The sequence below is a fragment of the Cibotium barometz genome, chromosome 1 (genome assembly GCF_041138505.1).
Source record: "Cibotium barometz isolate CiBa-2024 chromosome 1, ASM4113850v1, whole genome shotgun sequence".
Taxonomy (NCBI): domain Eukaryota; kingdom Viridiplantae; phylum Streptophyta; class Polypodiopsida; order Cyatheales; family Cibotiaceae; genus Cibotium; species Cibotium barometz.
Genome location: NC_141046.1, coordinates 22633860 through 22656356, shown reverse-complemented (window position 1 = coordinate 22656356; position 22497 = coordinate 22633860). Strand labels below are relative to the sequence as shown.

At 46.4% G+C, this 22497-nt stretch overlaps 2 protein-coding genes across 2 annotated transcripts in view; both read left to right on the top strand.

Moving 5' to 3' along the window:
* AUG6 (HAUS augmin-like complex subunit) overlaps positions 1 to 22497 on the top strand; it is a 117086-nt gene that overhangs the window by 10042 nt on the left and 84547 nt on the right. The window contains exon 4 of the mRNA XM_086799085.1: positions 17275 to 17431. Coding sequence (XP_086655211.1) covers positions 17275 to 17431 — 157 coding nt within the window. The remainder of the gene's footprint in view (positions 1 to 17274; positions 17432 to 22497) is intronic.
* On the top strand, positions 449 to 2902 carry LOC147641746 (uncharacterized). The gene is made up of 2 exons (XM_086817397.1): positions 449 to 1017; positions 1137 to 2902. The coding sequence occupies exons 1-2, from the start codon at positions 449 to 451 to the stop codon at positions 2701 to 2703; spliced, it is 2136 nt and encodes a 711-aa protein (XP_086673523.1). The 3' UTR covers positions 2704 to 2902.

The window sequence follows — 22497 nt, the reverse complement described above, 5'->3', positions numbered from 1 at the left end:
TACCAGAGAGAGATGACAGAGATCAGAGCTCAGTTTCACAGAGAGGGTGCGGAGCGACTGGCTCGCTTCAGAGCACACCCAGGCATGTTCTTCAGGGAGCTGTGGACACCCCCTTCACTGATGTATACCATTTTATACCCCCAGTATGGTACAGGATGGAGCTAGCTAGGTTGCATATCATGATTGTATACTCCATGCATATAGCTTTGCATTCTCCTAGTAATAGAGCTCCATCCCCTGCACACCCAGATTCAGCTTTTTTATTCAGTACTTTTTCATTTTGTTGGGATGACAGAGGATACCCCATACAGGTCCTCCGATTTGTCTCATAGGCCGAGTTCGGTCTTTTGGAAGACGTTAATAAAATCTTTCTTTCTTTCTTTCTTTCTTTCTCTCTCTCTCTCTCTCTCGCACCCTTCTTCCCTCTCTCTCACACTATTCATCATTCATGGCATCTCAAGGTGAAGGCGCCGCCGCCACATCTTCTGTTGCAGGCTCTTCACGAAGGAGGCCGGCGGTGCACACATGGTCATGGTGGGATGAGGTCCACTACGCTAGTCGTGGAGTGGGCGGTGGTTCAAGGGCATGGAATTGCAAGCTTTGTTCCTACAAGAGAAGTGGCGGCGCCAACAAAGTGCGAGCTCACTTTTTGCACGAGGCCGGTCATCAAGTGCAATTTTGCGCACGTGTTACTCCTGAGAAGCGAGCGGAGCTTCTTGAGAAGCTCAAGGTTTATGAGGTGGCCGAGGCGGCAAAGAGAGGGCGACATGTTGCCGTTGATCCTCATGATGTGGTGAGAGCACGAGAGCAACCGACGCGAATGGAGGTGGAGAGGAACGCAAATCTTGCTTCAAGCTCTCAACCATTCAAGTCCACTCCATCCACATCGGGTGCCTCCATTCCCATCCGCCGTCAATCCACTCTTAACGAGAATTGGAACCCAAAATTGAAGGATGAGGTGGATAGGTCGGTGGCTAGGTTCTTCTACCACGACCACATTGCGTTTCAAGCGGCACGGTGAGAGTCGAGACTCAATTCTCTTCACTCTTTTTTTTTTAAATGTCTGATGCTTCAAAGCATTTGTCATATTGCCAAAAAAAGCTAACATGCTACATGGTTTTCCTTACTTGAAATAGGTCTCCTTACTTCCGTGAGATGGCCACAAAGATCGGGGAATATGGCCCCTCTTATGTGCCACCTTCATCGGAAAAGATTCGCACCACTTTGCTTGATAGGGAGAAGTTGGCCGTTGAGCAGGCGGCGGCGGATACAAAGGCAACATGGGAGACTAACGGAGTCTCTCTCATTGTAGACGGATGGAGTGACACGCGCAAGCGCTCCATCCATGGAGTGGTGGCCTACTCAAGGGGCAAAGTGTACTTCATCGAGTCACATGATGCGAGTGGCACTGGGAAGGCCGTGGATGTGCTTGCCGCGGAATGGGCGTCCACGATCGAGGTCATTGGGCCGGAGCTTGTGGTCGGCATGGTGGCGGATGGAGAGGCGTCAAATAGGGCAGCCGGGAGCATTATTGAGTCAATGTATCCATCCATCACAGTTTCTTTTTGCATGGCCCATTGTCTCAACAACCTCCTCAAAGACATAGGTGCCTTGCCATGGATTGCACCCACCATTGAGGAGGCTAACCAGCTTGTATCCTTTGTCCTCAACCACCAAAGGCTGCGACATGAGTTCTCTAAAAGGAGCACTCTTTCCCTCCTCAAGTATTCTGAGACAAGGTTTGCATACAACTTCCTCATGCTAGGCCGCTTGTCTACATGTGGCGGAGCCCTAAGAGGGCTTTTCCTTAGTGATGAATTTTCAGCCATCCCGCAGTCAAAATCGGCAACAGGGAGAACATGCCGAGATAGCGCCGATGATGCCGCTTGGTGGGAGAAGGTGAAGACACTTGATGCCTTGGTCAAGCCTATTGTTCACCTTCTACGAGTCATTGACGGCCGTGAACCATGTATCGGCAAGGTCTATGAGGCCATGGATCGCATGATCGAGTCACTCCAGCAGCTTGTGCCAGACAGGGCCGAGTTTGAGGAGATCCACTCATTATGTGAGTCCAGGTGGAACTCCTACTACTCCCCTCTTCATGCGGCTGCCTTTGTGGTTGATCCAGAGTTCCAGGGCAGAAAGCAAGAGGCCGACAAGGAAGTATGCAGGGGATGGCGGATCATTTTGGAGCGCTTAGAGCCCGACCCTACCATCAGGCGGAAGATCAGAGACCAGCTATCTCAGTACAGGACGCGGCAGGGATCTTTTGGATGTTTAGATGCACAGCTTGACCGCCTCAAGATTGGGTCTCCTCTTTGGTGGGAGGATTACGGATCAGATGGGCCGGAGTTGCAGCGCTTGGCTATTCGCATCCTTAGCCAGGTTGTGAGCTCTAGTTGCTTGGAGCAACTTTGGAGCGTTTACAGTCACATTGCCTCTAAGAAGAGGAACCGCCTTGAAGTGCAAAGGGCAAGTGATTTGGTTTTTGTGAGCGCTAACTTGCGCATGCTATGTGCGACAGCAACAGGGAAGGCAGATCCCTTCAGCGAATGGGAGATGGCACAGCAGGATCCTGCAGCTCAGGAGCATCTTGAGGAGGTAGAGGAGGAGCCACAGCCTGAGGGGGAGGAGGAGGCGTCAAATGGCATCGACGACTTCGACTTCCAAGCCTCCCGTCAGGCTAGCACTTCAGGAGCTTGAGGCTTGACTCTTGAGCCTTGAGCCATCTCACCTTTTTTGTGCCCACTGCCAATGGCCATGATCTATTGTGATCTATCTAGTATCCCTATTTTGTACCCACTCTTTTTTGTAACCCTCACTGCCCATGAGGCATGTACTTATCTCTTTGTATCTATCAGACTATCAATCACATAATCAGTGTGCCATCGATGTTTTATTAGCGCATTTTGCTCAAAATGACTCTTGTTTTTTTGTCTATTCGGTGTAAAATTTTGTTCAAAGTGTGTCTCTATATGTATGTCATGCATACAACTCCTAAATTGCTTTTAAAAAAGAGGTTTTTTTTTGCCGTTCCCGACCCCGTCCCCGGGACGGCACTTCCCCGTCCCCGTCCCCGTCCCCCGTCCCCACGTGACTCTGCCTGCAAGTCCATTCCTCGCCGCCGGTCTGCAGTCTGTCATCGTCCTCGGTATCTGCTCGTATGTACCTGTACTTGCCATCTGACCCCCACCACGTGGCCTGCTTCAAAGTCCCAGCCCCTTGTTATATAAGGTACTTTGATTTCAGAAATTAGAAAAAATATTAATAAAAAAATAAAAAAATATTGCAGCCATTTCAGGGCAGGTTCAGAAACTTTTGGGGTTCTGCCACAATTGGTATCATATGTATACACATTGTGTGTAATTGGACTATTTGGTGCAAGTTTGCACTTGCTTCAGTTTGTAGGCAAAAATTTACACAGGACATTTGGTTGCCTGGCAGTGCACATTGGTGCTTGGTTTGGTTGCAGGTATATTTTGTTGACATGGCTCAAAATGCTACAGATGTATTTGGTGTGCTCACCCAGGAGGACAAGTTGGGTGGATCTAACTACTCCCTCTGGAGTTTCATGATCCGCAATTTGCTAGCCAAAGGGCTTTGGGGCATCGTGTGTGGTGATGGGACACGCCCACTTACCATACAGCCAGCAACGCCTCAAAGGGGAGGTGCTCGAAGAGCTCCTAAGGTAGAACCTGCTCCCACACAAGAGCAAAAGAGATGGGACTCTAGGGATGCACATGCCATGTCCTTGATCGCTCTTTTAGTGAAAAGGACTATAATTCCGCACATTCGTTCTTGCAAGACATCGAAGCTTGCATGGGACACATTGGAAGCAATGTATCAGGTACACAATGAGGCAAGAGTTGCCTACTTGAAGAGGCAATTGGATCTTCTTTCTATGGATGAGGGTGACTCCATGGCAGATCATTTCACCAATTTGTAGGAACAATTGCTCAACATTGATGAGGTTATCCCAGACAGACAGTTGGTCACCAACACTCTTCATTCTTTACCACCTTCCTACTTGGGCTTTCACACCTCTCTCAACTTCTCTATGAGAGGAGGTGGTGATCCTGTCGCTTTTGAAGAGCTGGTGGGTTTACTCTTGCAGGAAGAGCAAACAAGAGCAAACTTATCTAGCAACCGTGGTGGAGACAAGGCATTTACAGCCAAGGATAAGGGTAAAGCAAAGAGCTTTAGGCATGTGGGACAACAGTCTAGCAAGGGTGGTCATGGACAGCCCTCTTCTAGAGGTGAAAAGTTTGACAAAGGGGATGCAAACAAGCCTAAAAAGAAGGGCAAATGTCACTGCTGCCATAAGCCTGGACACTACATCAGTGAATGTAGAAAGCGGATTGCAAAAGAGAAAAGGAAAGAAGCAGGCAATGCAGTAGCAGATTCTTTTGATGACAAAGCATAGCAATCGGCTAATGTAATTCAGGAAGAGTACACTTTTTTGGTCACATGCACTAGTGGCACACCAAGTGCTTCAGACAATGATATGTCTTGCATTGCATCTGACAGACAAGATGTATCATGGTATTTTGATAGTGGTTCTTCAAGCCACATCACTTCATGCAAAGATGTATTTCAGCACTTGGTTTATGCTTCAAATGGCCGCACTGTATCATGTGCAGATCATACCACAGATCCAGTAAAGGGAATTGGCAATGTCATACTTATTGCAGCCAATGGTGCCAATATATGTATGAAAAATGTGTTGTGTGTTTCACGGATGAAGAAAAATCTGCTCTCCGTCTCAGCCATAAACGACCAAGGTTTAAAGGTTGAATTTGAAGATGGGAAGTGTTTGGTAAAAGACCCATCAAAGGGTTATGAAATAGTCACTTCTGGAACACGATACAAAGGCTTGTATAAGCTGGACAGCTATGACAAGCGTACTTATGATGCAAATACAGTGGCTGCCCACACTCGTGCTATGCATGATGTAGAGCTATGGCATGCTCGTTTTGGGCATGTAAATTTTCGGAGTTTGATGCTTTTCGTAGAAGCATCATGTGATATGCAGCGGAAGTCTTTGTATTGGTTGATCCTGTCACACAATATGCTCACACCGTCTTCTGTATCCTGAGTTTCGTGAGTTTAGCAATCCATTTCATTTACTTCAAACTTTAAAGAGATGAGAGAGAGATATGAACACTGTACACCAGATTGGGTCCCGAATTACCCACTGAAGGGCCCCCTATCCCGATAACGAGATAGTATTTGCTTTATTACTTTAGAGAGAATGACTTTGGACTGTAGATAAGCCAAACGCAAGATCTCGGAGGATCGGAGTAAGGCTGATCTGTACACTGCTGTAGAAACACCTCAATGACTTGATCTCGAGCCTATGCACTCCTCCCAAGGGCATGAGGAAGGGCTGCACACCTGAGGCTCAAAGAAGAAGAAGGTGGACTGTTCTACACACTGTTAGAATGCTGAAAACACATATGAATGCTGAGTTACCTTCACCAGATGACTGCTGAATGTGTTGATGATGCACAGAATGCTGGACACTGATGCAAACAACAATTTCAGGGCTGGAAACTGCTGTAGACTGTTGCTTCAGGGCTGGAATCTGCTGTGGACAGAAACGCTGATGGCTGGAGAAGACTGTGGACTGAAACGCAGCAGCAACAGGTGACTGTAGGGCTGGAAACTGTACGGCTGGAGCAAAACGCAGCACTGCTGCTGTGCTGGACCAGAAAACGCAGGTATACAGGCTGTTTGCTACTGGTTTTCAGGCGTGGAACTGAGCTGAGTCTGGGGCTGAACTATGGGCATGAACTGATGCTGAATTCAGGCTGATTAGAGGCTGAGGACAAACACCTAGGGCTGGACTGAAGCTATGGTTCTCAAGGGGCTGGAGAAGAAAGCTTACGGGCACTAGGGCATGGATTAGTCTTATGCTGAGAGCAAGAGAGAGAGGAGAGCTCTTAGCACAATGAAGACTGAATGAGCAAAAGAGGCTCTAGGCAAGCCTATTTATACTAATTGGAGGTTGGTCAATTAATAAAGTTAATATTTATAAATGCCCAATAATGCAAATAATGATAAATAAATACTAATAAATATGGGAAAAATACCAGATAAATCCCAGTAAATTCCCTAAGGCTTTGGGGATGTTCTAAATGATGCACAGGCATATGTATGCATATTATGCAAGATGCAGAGTGCTTTCTGATGCAAACCCTAAGGCTTCTACTGACTCTACATGCATGAATGATTCTCTCCAAGTGGGTTAAGGGACTTGACTGACTGACTGACCCACTAAGGCTGAGGAATGACCTACGTAGCTTGTGCCTGACTTATCCTGGACTGAGGATGTACAATGGGGTCACGGCGTACGACAAATATCATCCTATTGGGTTCTAAAACTGTACAAATGTTGCACTTCTGATGATGAGCCATCTTGTCACCATGCACTGAGTGCAGAGTGCATGTGACATTCCCTCCTGATTAGCTTGGCGGCAGGTTCATGGCTTCCAAGTAGTCCGCCAATAACTGGGGGTACTCCTGGAAGAACTCCTCGTCGAGCCATACGGCTTCGTGGGTGCCTCGATCTCGGAACTTCGTATAGAACTGACGAATCCGTCGACCGGAACCATGCTTCCATCGATGAAGAAGGATCTGCTCAGGCTCAATAACTTCTGCCTCGTCTACCACGTCTGGCTGCTGTTCATCTGAAACATCAAACACTTCTGGACCAACATATGGTTTTAGCCAAGAAACATGGAAAACATCATGCATTGTCCAAGTGGCAGGCAACTTTAACTTCATTGAGACATCACTTATCTTCTTAACTATTGGAAAAGGGCCAAAACTACGGAATGAAAGCTTGGGACAACGTTTGCCCACTTGTTTCAATCTCTGCTTCATGATACGCAAATAGACCCAATCCCCTTCCTTGAAGTGGACATCTCGTCTAGATTTATTTGCCTGTCTGCTATATGCTTCCTGAGCTTTGGTCAAGCGGTCCTTAACTGACTCAATGATCTCGGAAAATGCTTCCGTGGTTTTATTAGCCTCTAAAGATGGAGACACCATTCTCGTCAAAAGAGAAGAAAAACGGCGACCAAAGGCTGCTTCATATGGAGTCCGTCCGACACTGGATGAATGCGTGTCGTTTAAGATAGCTTGGACCAATGGAAGATAGTGCTCCCATTTGGACTGCTGGTCATGACAATATGACTTGAGGACATCAAAGGCCAACTAATTATAAATTTCTGTCTGGCCATCTGTCTGGGGATGGAATGCACTAGACAACTGCAACTTAGTTCCAAAGTTTTCAAATAATGCCCTCCAGAAATGCGAGGTAAACTTGGAATCTCTGTCTGATGTTATGGTGCTAGGCAAACCACAAATTGGATACCAATGCTTGAGAAACAGACGGGCTACGTCCTCGGCTGTGGCCGTATGCTTGCATGGGATGAGCATGCAGAACTTACTAAAGCGATCCACAATGGTAAAACACTGAGTGTTACGGGATCCAGTGGATGCTGGTAGAGGCCCTACAAAGTCCATAGATATGTCGATGAAAGGTCCGTCGGGGATAGGCAAAGGTTGAAGTAAACCTGCCTTCTTTGTATGGGGAACCTTGACTTTTTGACAAATCTTACAGGCTTGTACATGTGCATAGACATCACGCCTCATCTTTGGCCAATAAAAGGACCGTTCTAATTTCTCGAGGGTACTGTTGATACCCCTATGTCCTCCAACTAAGGAGTCATGGGCATCATGGAGAAGAGCAGAACGCTTTTCTTGAGTAACACAGAGACGGTTCTTGTAGAACAACCAACCGTTCTGTACTGAATAGTGGCCAGGCTCAGAAGTGAGGGCCAAACTATACTGAGTAACAAACTCAGGGGAGTCGACATATTGGTCTTTCATACTATCCAAGTCCTTCCCCGTGATTTCGAGAATGGTAGCTTCTTGGACTGCCTGGATGCTGGACTTTCGACTGAGAGCATCTGCTACTGGGTTATGCTTACCAGGGATGTATTCAATCATACCTCCAAATTGTTGGAAGATTTGACTCCACCTGGCTTGTCGATCACTCCACTGGGCACTTGGCATAGTCTGAAGCCACTTAAGTGCTTGGTGGTCTGTTTTCACTGTGAAAGCCTGTCCATAAAGAAAAGGCTTCCAATGTTTAAGCGCTGTGATCACACCCAAAAGCTCTTTGTCATATACCGAATAATTCTTTTCGGCGACATCCAACTTTCTGCTGTAATAAGCCACGGGTCTATTGTCCTGCTGGAGGACTGCACCTATGGCTACATTGCTGGCATCGGTGATGACCTCGAAAGGTTCGTCCCATGATGCTAACTTTAATACAGGTGCTTCTGAGGCAGCTTTCTGGAGTGCACGGAATGCCTCAAGTGCCTTACCTGTAACTGAGACTTTCTGCTTGCGAGTCTTCACCCCCTTGAGCAAGTCGGTAAGAGGTGCTGCAAGGTTGGAAAACTGATGGACATGGGTACTATAGGCCTGACAAAGACCTACGAATGAACGGATTTCTTGGGCGGTCTTAGGAATATCCCAATCTAAGATCTCTTGAACCTTTGAGGGGTCCAGTCTAATCCCATCGGAACCGATGATGTACCCCAAATACTGAACTTCCTTAACACCAAAGATAGACTTTTTGGCATTTATGTAGAGCTGGTTATCTCGCAAAAGTTGCAAGACTTTCTCCACATCTTTCTCATGCTGCTCCGCAGTGGCTGAGAAGACTAGTATGTCATCAAGGAATATGAAAACACACTTCCCAATGTGGACTGCGAAAATCCTAGACATCATCTTATTGAACGTTGCGGGTGCATTTGTAAGCCCAAAAGGCATGACTACGAACTCGTAGTGACCACGCTCTGTCCTGAAAGCTGTTTTTGGAATGTTAGCTTCAAAAATGCGGACCTGATGGTAACCACTCTTGAGGTCGATCTTAGTGAAAAATTTAGCACCGTCTAAACGCTCCAAAATGTACTCTATCCTGGGCATAGGAAACTTGTTCTTGATAGTGAGTTTGTTTAATGCCCTGTAGTCTACACAAAGGCGTGCAGACTTGTCCTTCTTTTGGACAAATAGGATAGGTGCAGCAAATGGGGAGGAAGAAGGCCGAATGAATCCGGCTCGGAGAAGCTCAGATAACTGCTTTTCCAACTCGCCCTCTAAAGTCTTGGAAAGACGATAGGGAAACCTGCTAGGAGGGTCTGATCCAGGGACCAAATCAATGTGATGGTCCTCAAGGCGAGAGGGTGGGAGACTGGGTGGGAGATCGTCCCTAAGCATAATGTCCTGGTGTCTGGATAGGAGGTCTGCTAACTGAGGGACTGAAGATGTAATGGATGCTACTAATGAGGGAGGGTCTGCTTGAGCACGAATATAAAGGAGTGCTCCTTCTGCTCCCTTGCGGATAGCTCGTCGGGCCTGGAGATGCGAAATCAATGGGATGCCAAGAATGCTTCTATCCCCACGAATCATGACAGGCTCTGGAAAACCTTTACAAATAGTAAAAGTGTCCTGCTCCCAATCGGGAATAGGCTCATACTGACGGAACCACTGAATTCCTAAAATCATGTCACACCCTAACAGAGGGGAGACGATGAAATCTCGTTGAAATGAGGCCTTCTGAACTTCAAAGGCAAACTGCTGTGCCTTCTGGGAAATGTGGGTGCGAAGACCAGGTGTAAACCCGTCCACATCCAGATGATATGGGACTAAAGTGCAGTTCAATTTATTAGCCAACTGGGGAGAGATGGCGTCTTCAGAACTACCCATATCGAAAAGGACTACAAACTGTCGGCCCTGGGCAGAGCCATAAGCTCGGATAAGGCTCTTCTGAGCAGCATCGCTCTCACCCTCCTGCTTAGCATCAAATACCACGGATGGTATAGGATGCATGGAAGGTAAAAGTTGAACTGCATTTGAGGTAGTAGGCGGGGCTGGAGGAGCTGGGGAAGCTGTGGCAACTGTGGCAGAAGGAGCTTTGGCAGCTTGTGCCGCTTGCCATTTGTGGCAATCCTTCTTACCATGCCCTATAATATGACAGAAAAAACATCTATTTTCTGACTGATACTTCTTTTGCTCCTCTGGAGGAAGATAACCTCCAGTAATGCCTGCTTTAGCCTTTTCATCAGGGGTTTTCTTAGGTTCTTTATCCTTCTTACCCCCTGAACTGGAGCTATTACTGCTGTCCTTCTTAGCATCTTTAGAAGATGCGTTACCTTTCCCTGACTGTGCAGCTGATTGCTGCTGCTGGGGTTTGGTACTGGACTGAGATGTCTGCTTGGGCTTGCCCCCGTTGAGCTTCATTTCTTCGTTCTGAGCGAGAGTCAAAGCCCGGTCATATGTACTTGGTTCAAAGTTACGAATTGTGAACCGAATGTTGGAGTCCAATCCACGAATGAATTGCTCCATCTTGGCCTGCTCAGATAACCCTAACTGCTGTGCTAAAGTAATAACCTTACCGGAAAACTGAAGCACTGGGGAACCGTTCTGTCGGAGTCCATAGAACTCGTCTTTCAGACCGGTCATGTACTGGGGCGGGAGAAATCTGGTCTTCAGGTCATGGACAAAGATGTCCCAGTCAAAGGCTGTGACACCTGTGGCCTGGTCAGTATGAATACTAGACCAATGCTGCCACCAAGTGACTGCCTCACCAGTGAGGTGGGGAGCCGCTAAGTGGACTTTGTCTTGTGGGTCTGTGATCCTAGCTAATGGAAAATGGGCATTAAATTGATGAACAAATTGATTAACTGAAGAATGATCACACTTACCATCATACTTGCTGAAATTCGGTTGACTGCGAATGATGGTGGTTGCTGCTGCGGGCTGCTGGTTGGTGACACCTATGACTGGGGAGACCGAGGAGAGCTGCTGATACCTCAAGTGTATGGCCTCCTTTTCCCGTTGGTGTTCGAGTAGCATACGTTCTCGATCAAGCTCACGTTGGTGTTCCCGAGCGGCGAGTTCAGCCTGACGCCGGTCTTCGTCGATCCTGCGTTGGGCTTCCTCATAGTCCCGTCTTTCTTCTTTTTCTCTTCTCCTTCGGGCCTCGTCCTCTCTCCTTTGTTGTTCCATCTGAAAGAAGAGGGAGATGTAGTCGGGTGCTGCTGGAGGTGTAGAAGGACGTGCTGCTGCTGCCTCCAAGAGTTGGAGACGCTCCATGGGTAGCTGGTTCTGAGCTCTTAGAAGAGCTATGGTGTCTGCTGTAGGCGGAAGAGCTAGGTCTCCTTCGGGGGAGACGTCTTCCGGCTGATGAGTACTCTCTCCTGTAGTCATGATGCTGAAGTCGGTGGTCGTGCCGGAACGCAATCTAACCATCCGAGGATGCCCCCACGCTAGGATACGGTGTGTGTGGACTATCTGAATCTGATACCAATGTGATATGCAGCGGAAGTCTTTGTATTGGTTGATCCTGTCACACAATATGCTCACACCGTCTTCTGTATCCTGAGTTTCGTGAGATTAGCAATCCATTTCATTTACTTTAAACTTTAAAGAGATGAGAGAGAGATATGAACACTGTACACCAGATTGGGTCCCGAATTACCCACTGAAGGGCCCCCTATCCCGATAACGAGATAGTATTTGCTTTATTACTTTAGAGAGAATGACTTTGGACTGTAGATAAGCCAAACGCAAGATCTCGGAGGATCGGAGTAAGGCTGATCTGTACACTGCTGTAGAAACACCTCAATGACTTGATCTCGAGCCTATGCACTCCTCCCAAGGGCATGAGGAAGGGCTGCACACCTGAGGCTCAAAGAAGAAGAAGGTGGACTGTTCTACACACTGTTAGAATGCTGAAAACACATATGAATGCTGAGTTACCTTCACCAGATGACTGCTGAATGTGTTGATGATGCACAGAATGCTGGACACTGATGCAAACAACAATTTCAGGGCTGGAAACTGCTGTAGACTGTTGCTTCAGGGCTGGAATCTGCTGTGGACAGAAACGCTGATGGCTGGAGAAGACTGTGGACTGAAACGCAGCAGCAACAGGTGACTGTAGGGCTGGAAACTGTACGGCTGGAGCAAAACGCAGCACTGCTGCTGTGCTGGACCAGAAAACGCAGGTATACAGGCTGTTTGCTACTGGTTTTCAGGCGTGGAACTGAGCTGAGTCTGGGGCTGAACTATGGGCATGAACTGATGCTGAATTCAGGCTGATTAGAGGCTGAGGACAAACACCTAGGGCTGGACTGAAGCTATGGTTCTCAAGGGGCTGGAGAAGAAAGCTTACGGGCACTAGGGCATGGATTAGTCTTATGCTGAGAGCAAGAGAGAGAGGAGAGCTCTTAGCACAATGAAGACTGAATGAGCAAAAGAGGCTCTAGGCAAGCCTATTTATACTAATTGGAGGTTGGTCATTTAATAAAGTTAATATTTATAAATGCCCAATAATGCAAATAATGATAAATAAATACTAATAAATATGGGAAAAATACCAGATAAATCCCAGTAAATTCCCTAAGGCTTTGGGGATGTTCTAAATGATGCACAGGCATATGTATGCATATTATGCAAGATGCAGAGTGCTTTCTGATGCAAACCCTAAGGCTTCTACTGACTCTACATGCATGAATGATTCTCTCCAAGTGGGTTAAGGGACTTGACTGACTGACTGACCCACTAAGGCTGAGGAATGACCTACGTAGCTCGTGCCTGACTTATCCTGGACTGAGGATGTACAATGGGGTCACGGCGTACGACAAATATCATCCTATTGGGTTCTAAAACTGTACAAATGTTGCACTTCTGATGATGAGCCATCTTGTCACCATGCACTGAGTGCAGAGTGCATGTGACACATCATATGGTTGAGAATATGCCGCCGCTTGCGTCTCTAACAAGACATGTGTGTGAGGGGTGTATTTTGGGAAAGATGCAACGAAAACCATTCCCCAAAGATGGAGCTGTTAGAGCTGAAAGTAAATTACAGCTCATACATAGTGATGTATGTGGTCCAATGTGGACACCATCCATAGGGGGGCATCTTTACTTCGTCACATTCATTGATGACTTCAAGGGGCATGTGAAGTGCTGGCCTCACGATCATGGGTCCCTACAATGCCTGCAGGCTCCATAGAGATGTCCTCCACTTGCTCCTCCAACTCCTCGTCATCTTGAGACATCTCCCACTCGATAAATGCATCAGCCTTTGCAGTTGCACTCTTGCAAAGCATTCGCAAGTTTGCACTCACAAAGACTAGATCATTTGCCCGTTCCACCCCAAGACGGTTTCTCTTCTTCGATGCAATGTGATTGTATGAGCTCCAAAGTTGCTCTAGGCAAGAGGAACTCACTGCCTAGCTGAGAATGTGGATGGCTAGATGCTGAAGCTCAGGTCCATCCGAACCAAAATCTTCCCACCACAAAGCAGCCCCAACTTTGAAGCGATCATCTTGTGCATCCATGTCTCCATAAGAGCCCTGAAAGCTCCTATACGTGGACAACTGGTCACGAATCTTCCGCCTAACATTTGGGTCAGGGACAAGTCGAGTCAAGACAAGTCTCCATAGCTTGCTCACCTCTGCGTCACTTTCTTGCCCTTTACCCTGAAACTCAGGGTCCACCACATAGGCTGCTGCATGCAAAGGAGAGGAGTAGGAGTTCCACCTACGCACACACAGGGCACGGATCTCCTCGTACCTGTCCTCATTTGGCTCCAAATCCCTCAGCTTCTCTATTATGCTGTCCATAGCCTCATATACCTTGCCGATGCGTGGCTTCATACCATCCACAAGCCTCATCAAGTGGACAATAGGTTGAACCATAGCATCAATGCACTTCACTTTTTCCCAAAAATCAGGGCTCTCTGCTTTTTCCTTGCATAGAGCTCCTGTCTCAGTGGAAGCCAATGGTGAAGAAGTGAAGTGGAACAACTGTCTCAATGCACCACTACACTCTTTCAATCGGTGGAGCATCAAGAACTTGTAGGCAAACCTCGTATCTGAGTATTTGAGGAGCTGACGGCTAGATTTTTTGGAGAATTCATGGTGTAGGAACAAATGGTTTGTGACAAATGTCACTATTTGGTTGCCCACTTGGATGATAGGCCGGATCCTTGGCAAGTCCCCAATATCCTTCAAGAGATTATTTAAGCAATGTGCCATGCAAAATGACACGGTGATGTTGGGGTACATCCTCTCAATGATCGCTCCGGTTGCCCTGTTTGAAGCCTCCCCATTAGCAACAAAGCCCACAACTAGGTTTGGGCCAATGATCTCTATGCCACTAGCCCACTCTGCTGCTAGCACATCAGTACTCTTCCCGGCCCCAAAAGCATCATGTGAGGCGATGAAGTATATCTCACCGCGGGAATATGCGACAAGGCCATGGATGGACCTCTTCCGCGTATCACTCCATTCATCGGCTATCAGGGACACTCCATTCCTTGCCCATTGTCGCTTCGTGTTTTCTGTTGCTTGCTCCACAAGCCTCTTCTCCTTCTCTAGCAATGTGGTGCACAAGGACTCCGTTGATGGGGGCGTATAGTTTGGACCATACTCCCCTATCTTCTTCACCATGACCTTAAGTAGTCCGATCTATCCACAAAAAATGAATAATTTAATAACCGATCAACTTCAAAGTTCAAAGTTCAAGTAACTTGTAAGAGGAACATTGTAAAATGATAGATCTTAAGCTAGACATCTTAATTCTTGATTACCTGGCAGCATGGAAAGCAATGTGGTCATGAAAGAAGAAGCGGGCTATGGCCGTATTCACCTCTTCCTTCTTCTTGGGGTCCCAACTACCCTCAAGAGTACTTTGCCGGCGTGAGTGTGTGGATGCGGTTGGCATGGAGAAGGATGGTGTTGGGGCCCGCTCTTGTGGGGCGGGTGATGCGCCCGCAGGTGCCGATGAAGTGGATGCACATGGGGATGCCGAACCTTGGGATGGCCTCACTAGTGTTGCGGGATCCACGGCCTCATGCGACACTCTCCTCCTTGAAAGCAAGGCCTCATGTGCGGCAACACGTTCAAGAAGCCTGCTTCTCGTCTCCGGTGTGACCTGATCACAAAATCGGACCTCATGACCGGGCTCATGCAAGAGGTGAGCTCTCACTTTATCCGCCCCACCCGTTCACCTATATGGACATAGCTTGCAGGACCATGGGCGAGAGCCGCCTCCACTTCCGGGATGATCGGAGTTGACCTCTTCCCACCAAGACCAACCTTTGGTCCTCCTTCCTCTATTTGTATTGGCGCCGCCGGAACGAGGTGCGGGGGATGGTCGCGATGAAGATGCCATGGAGGCAAGTGCCAAGGAGGCTTGAGCAATGGAGGTGAGTGTAGGAGAGAAATGTAGGAGAGGCTAAAGCAAGAGGAGGTGAGACCGTGAGTGTAGGAGAGATGAAGGAGAGGCTTGAGCCTTGAGCAATGGAGGTGAGAGTAGGAGAGAGATGTAGGAGAGGCTAAAGCAAGAGGAGGTGAGAGTCGAGACCGTGAGTGTAGGAGAGAGATGTAGGAGAGGCTTGTCACTTGAGCCTTGAGCAATGGAGGTGAGACTCGAGAGTAGGAGAGGCTTGCCAATGGAGAGGTTAGAGCAAGAGGTGAGTGTAGGAGAGCAACAAGACTACAAGTGAACTTGAAATTACAACTTACCCAAGGTCCCAATGCCACTTGAGCCTTGAAAGTTGAGCGTTGAGGAGAGCTAGAGCCTTGCCGGGTTGCCCAATGCCCACTTGAGTCTTGAGCCTTGAAAGTTGAGGAGTGTTGAGCCAAATTGCCAATGAGCTTTCCACTTGAGCCTTGAAATTTGTATTGCTCGTGACGATTGTCTTGAGAGATTCGATGACTATTGTCGTGATTCTCTTCTGTGGTGTAGCCATGGCGACGGTTCCTTTCTAGACTAAAATCATGGCGATGCTTGCTCTTGCAACGCCTCTTTGGATTGTAGTAAAAAAGATGTCTTTGGCGGTGCATTTGCCCTATCAACTACTTATTTGCTGTACTAATTCTTTCTATTTGCTACTTCGCTTAGTGCTAGACTTCATTATGGTTGAGTCTGCGCTGCATCTCCGGAGGTTTGACAGAAATTCAGTACGAAGAGCTTTGTGTGAATATATGCTCTTATGTGTGTGTGTGTGTGTGTGTGTGAGAGAGAGAGAGCATATCTTGATACAGAGTTCTACACCCACTATTGGGCATTGATGACGTTAGTGGGGATGTCGTAGTATCTAGTCCATACTATGCATGATGGAGTTGATAGTTATTTAGTCTTGTGGGTTGACTACCATGAGTATATAACATGCACGTTCGTAAAAGGTGAATTTGGGCATGTTCTTGGATTCATCTAGGTATATATAAAAAAGATGTTTGCTTGCATGACCATTTTGAGAAGAATCCTCACAACGCTGAGCATGACGATCTTGCGAACCTCCCTCATGCCAACTGTCGTGGCAACTTTGGTGTCGATTTTTTGTGTCCATGTGAACTATTAGTAACTAGTGATAAAAGAGGAATGAAGAAGGCTGCAACCCTTCACACTGAGGAAGGGTGGGTTGGGGAAGGAATGTGGTTTTTCCCCCACCGAGACACAGTGACTTCCCCCGGGAAGAACAAAAGAGAACCCAATTGATGACTTTTCCCATCCCCGACTTGTGCTCTTCTTGAAACTAGGGCTCTACCCAGCAGCGAATGTGTGTATGTTCTAGGGTTTGAGAGTAGAGTGCAATGGAATAAAACACACATTACACAATAGAGTCATAAAACTACTGTTCCGTATTATGTACAAGATGAAAGTATTACAATTGAAATTCAGGTACCAGTAATGGTTGAGAATGAAGACGTCAATTCTCAGCCCTCACGCTACTCTAAATCTCTTGGACCAGCATGTACTGCAGAGAAACACTCTGGAGGCTCTAATCGCTGACAGTTTGCAAATGAATTCTCTATGCACGTTAAGTGCTGCTCGGCCAGTTAAAAGCTGTTGGCTGTTCTTATTGTCCACGACCAGCTTTTAATGCCACGTGTTCACATGTGTGGGCTGATGGATGCCTGCCTGACCATATGTGCACCTGTCCTTGCTGGCCAACCTACCCTGCCTGACTGCCATCTTTTCTGCCCGACTGCCATGTCAGGTGAGGTGTGTCACATTCTTGCACCTATGGCATGGCAGTCAGACGTAACTAATTGAGTTGCTGATGATTCAATATTTTTGGTGTTGCTGTCTGATTTGGATTTCGCTCTGGCTTAGTTGTGATTTTGTTTAAGAGTTGGAAATTTCTGGGCTGAAGTTTCAGTGTTATTGTTTATACAGATTTGTGGAGCTATTATGGCAATTGTCGGCTCATGCTTTGCGAGAAGTTCACAAACGTAGTTTTCCTGCAGATGTGTCATCAAATCCTTTGCCAGCATCACTAACAGAAGTTGTTGCGCAGAATAATCACGCTTCTGCATTGCTTACTGTCACAAAGGTATGCTTTGAAGTTTGTGTGTTCAGTAAACAAAATCTGTATGTATTGCAGGCTAGTCATTTCTTTTCCATGTATTGCAGACTAGTCTTGCTTCCAAGTCATTTTTTACCTTTGAAATGAAACAAGGAAACATTGTGATCATGGCCGGGTGTAGTGCAGCAAGATGTTATCAACAAACAAATATCTTTTTGGAATAAATTAATTTGCATGTATTGCTATTTTGTTGTAAGAGACAACACATCTTTTAGGAGCAATTCTTTTGGAGAAGCTGACATAATGTGTTCCTATGATAGTGTTTTACCAGTGTGCTTGACTGGGTTTGCTCTTTTAACCTTGATCACAGGCTACAGCCTGTGCTCGCATAAGGTGCCCATACAGGTGCCCGGGTGCCACAGGTGGCCATACCATCTTTTTTAAAATTTTCCCGGGAAAGAGATCCTTCTATTTGTTACTGAACAAAACAACCATACTGGCTAAGTACAAACTCAGCTCCATAGAGGGGGGTGATAGTAAATAAAAGAAAGGTGCTCTTCTCCCCCGGCTGGTTACTGTGGGAGGAGAACGCTACCTTGTGTGGGGGGGGGTGGGGGGGGGGGTGCGCAACCACACGGGTGGTCTATAATGCCAGGTGGGCTCACCACCACTGTGACACTAAGAGCTTTTTTAACTCCCACACTAGCTATTGCTAGCTAGCACTGCAAGAAGGCTGGATGAGATCAGGTGTACAAGGCACCACTCCCAAACACCAAACAAACAACACTCAAACTGAAGGTCTTGGCTTGCGTCTCTTTAGCTCAATGGTCCTTGCTTAAATGCAGCCCGACGCCTCCTGATCTTGACAGCTTTTGATTCGGACACCTTTCTGTTTCAAACAGCTCCTTAAACTCGTTAGACCCTTTTCCTGATTCCGTCAGCTCCTATTCTGAACATCTTTCTGATTCAAACTATTCCTAAACGCTTTCAGACCCTTTTCCTAATTCAGAGTGATCCTGCTTCTGACGTTTTCAGATCTTAACACTTCTTGCTCAAAAAAGTTTTGATTCAGTCAACAGATACAAACCCCAATCTAAAAGTCTTGGCTAGTCTCTCTCTTCATCTCAATAGTCCTCACTTCCTCAGCTCTCATATTGACTGTTTTTTTGCTCCAGACAATCTTGTTCCACACATTCCTCTTTCGACTAACTCTTGATCCATCAGCTCTTGATTTGACTAGCTTCTAATGTGACAACCCCTCATCTGACTAGCTTAGATTCAGATAGCTCTCAACTTGACACTTCCTACTACAGTTAGCCCTTGATTAGTAAGCTCTAAACTGTTTTTTCTTGCTTCAATCAGCTGTGATACAGTTAGTACTGGTTCAGTCAACTTGGGTTCAGAAAGCGGTTCAGAAAGCACTGATCTAAATGCTTTCTACCTCAGCTCTCATCCTATTAGCTGTGTTTCTTCACTCCCTCCTTCAGTCAGCACTGGTTCTGTCAGCTCTGTACCTATCCCTTCCTCCTTCCGTCAGCATCAAATCTCTCAGCACTGATCCTGTCCCTTCCTCCTTTAGTCGGCCATGTTTTTGTCAGCCAGTCAGCTCTGGACCTATCTCTTTCTCCTTCAGTCAGCACTAAATCTGTCAGCACTGAACCAAATGCTACCTAGCCTGACAGCTTCAGATCAGTTAGCTCTTGACCTTAAGAGTATACTTCAACTAGTTTTGATTTAGTCTACTTCTTTTTAGACAGCCCTCTTCCTAATTCTTCCTCATTCAATCAGCTCTGACTCAGTAAGCTCTTGTTTCTGACAGCTCTTGATCTGAGAGCTCTGAACTGACTCTTCCTACTTCAGATAGCTCTCATTCGGTTAACTCTCTACAGTCAGCTCCCGGTCCATCAGCTTTACTTCAATCATCACTGATTTAGTCAACACTCTCTTTGACAGCGCTTTGAGCTGTCCCTTCCTGGTTTGACAGCTTCAAGTCTGTCAACATCTGACCTTAACGCTTATGAGAATATGCAAAACTGCATGTGGCAAGCTCTAAGGGATTTGGGTCAGACTAACCTAATAGAAGGAATTATGATCTGAATCCTCCCATACTCACACCAATTGAGAACCTGGACCTGCAAGAATTTCTCTCTAGACTCTCTTCTCATACTGAATTGCTTTGCTATTTCTTTTCATTTGACATCTTTTAATCGAGTTCACCCATAAAGACAATCAATAAAAAACACAGGTAGCTTGGTCCTCCCTGACCTAATAGCTCTTGTCTCAGAGAAATTCAACAATCAATATGCTAGTCACTCAAACCTGACATTCTTGATAACTCAGAAGCAGTATTTAGCATGAAACAAAAAGATTCTTAGAGAAGCTAATTGAACATGAAGGAACTCAGAACTCATCAATTGGTAAACCAAAACAAACAGGGTAAAGATTCACACAGACTTGAAAAAAACACTCTTTGCGAGCTGTATTGATTGCACTGACCCTGTATCTTATATAACACTCACATCGAAAGAGGAATGACCGAAAGACCACATAATGCTCACAAAATCAGCTAAAACTGCTGTGTCTTCTGCAAATTCTTATATATTTAGTTTTTACAAAGTCAGAACTCTTAGCTCTTCACTCACTCACCCTCCTCCTCTCTGTCGGCATCTCTTCGTATATGTATCTGTCCGTCTCCCCCAACCCCCATGACTCTCGGCCGAAAGACCCTTAATAGAAAAATTTAAAGAAATGACTTTTTTCTACCTTCCTTCCTTCAAAAAAGGATTCACCGCACAATCCCTTTCCTTTTTCATCGTCTTCATTCTTCTAGAACTCTCTGCATCTTTGCAATCGGCTCACCGCAGGCACATGGCTTACATGCTATCCACCCAATTATTCTGGCCGATTGGATTGGTTTCATACTACATCGATTATCTTGGCCAACATATGCTGAGTGTACAACAATGTTTAAGACCAACAAATGTGCATTGTAACTCCAAACCAACATGTTGTGCTAGCCCCTAGATACTCTCCTAAAGAGAAAAAAGGTTTTAAAAAAAACTGCATCAATGCCAAGTCCTTGGGAATTCCTTGCAGTGGTTCCGGAGGGTGCGGAGTGACTTGCTCGCTTCAGAGCAGACCCAGGCATGTTCTTCAGGGAGCTGTGGACACCCCCTTCATTGATGTATACCATTCTATACCCCCAGTATGGTACAGGATGGAGCTAGCAGCCTAGCTAGGTTGCATATCATGATTGTATACTCCATGCATATAGCTTTGCATTCTCCTAGTAGTAGAGCTCCATCACCTCCCCCACTCATTGTACTTATTGCACACCCAGATTCAGCTTTTTTAGTTCAGTATTTTTTCATTTTGTTGGGATGACAGAGGATACCCCACACAGGTACACTGATTTGTCTCATAGGCCGAGTTCGGTCTTTTGGAAGACGTTAATAAAATCTTTCTTCCTTTCTTTTTTTTTTTTTTTTCGTGAAATGGTGTTTTATATTATATGTAAAAATGTACATCAGCCACATGGCTCACACAGAACCTATGGCCCAAAAAACCCCCCACAAAAGATCCTCTAAAGGATTATGACCATGCAAACGTGTACACTAATAAGAAAGCCTCCTAGCCAAATAAGCATCCCAGATAAAAGCATCAAAGATGAGCTAGCCGAGCCGCCGTAGACCGTAACGAAATAACATCTGCATCCAGTAGTAGCTGAGCTGAGAGAAGAGAAGAAAACTGCCAAAGCAGCAAACCGCGGATACGTAGAATGTGCCCATGTATTCCAGACAAGGAATCAAAGATGAACCCATTCCGTGTAGTCCAAATATGCCAAAGTCCTGTCCATCTAAGGAAATGGAATATCACAAGGTGACTGTCCGAAGTAATGACTTGAGGACAAATCCCAAATATCCACTGATGAGCCGAAACAGTAGACCTCTCTATTGCCTCCCAAACGCGAGAGACAAAAGACCAAATCTGACAGGCCACTGGACAACTCATGAACAGATGCATAACTGTTTCAGTGCATGTCGTGCAGAAGAAGCAAGAGGCCAATGTAATTTTACGACGGCTGAGCTGATCCCGTGTAGGTAACCCTCCCACCAACATCCTCCAAATGAAAACCTTACCTTGGTAAGGGAGTTTAGACTGCCAACCACGCATAAGAGTTTTCTGCCACCATGATTTAGACTTGTGCAATCCCCACACCTTATTGGCCTTGGCTGAAACCCAATCTTTCTCTGATACAAGCTTATGATAGACCTGGTTAGCTGAAAGTGATATCAAGTCACCAGATTTACATAGTGCCCAATCAAGCCAAGGCTGATCTGCAGATGGCCGAGGCAATGGAGTAAAAGGCTCAACTGCATGCATGATGTCAACCCATAGTGGTTGAAATGTCCGAGGAATCCTAAAGTGCTGCCGAATACGACGAAACGAATATGGCCTGTCACGACCAGGTATCACAGCATCTCGGATTCTAACCAAGCCTAACCTGACCATGCGGTTGAGTCGTATGCGTGAAGCATCTCTGTCTGGCCAAACAATGACACGCGACTCCACAAATATTTCGAACTGCAAAGAGTTCAAAAGTAGTCTTTCATGACCAGGATCCCACCGAGCCAATAGTAGAACTTCATGCCAAGAAAGGAGAATATGTGATAAAATGTGAGATGAGCGAATACGGACAGGATGAGCCGCATTCACAATGTCCCACCATGAAGCCTGCACACGTGTCCGTCCATGTGACAATCCCTCCAACTCAATCAAGTCACGAGCCATGAATACCCAAGGCTGCTCCTGCAAACACATATCTTGAAAAAGCGCCCACCTACGTGCCACCATATGCAAGCGGACATCCAGTAAAGCAGCCCTACCCATTCTTTTGGGCGTCATAATGTGATTCCAAGCTATCCATGTTTGACCCATAATGTTTCCTTGCCACTTCCACAGCATAAACCGAATGGGAGCAACCAAACGGAGAAGAGATTTGTGCGTCGAAGGTAGCAAAGGCAAAAAATAGGAAATCATGCTAAGCATAATAACCTGAGCTACCTTAACCCTCACGTGCATAGGCTACCCTT

Excerpts from the sequence above, each read along its gene's own strand:
- LOC147641746 (XM_086817397.1), top strand. The coding sequence starts at position 449 with ATGGCATCTCAAGGTGAAGGCGCCGCCGCCACATCTTCTGTTGCAGGC. Across the intron at positions 1,018-1,136 it reads ATTGCGTTTCAAGCGGCACG|GTCTCCTTACTTCCGTGAGA; the intron begins GTGAGAGTCGAG and ends TACTTGAAATAG.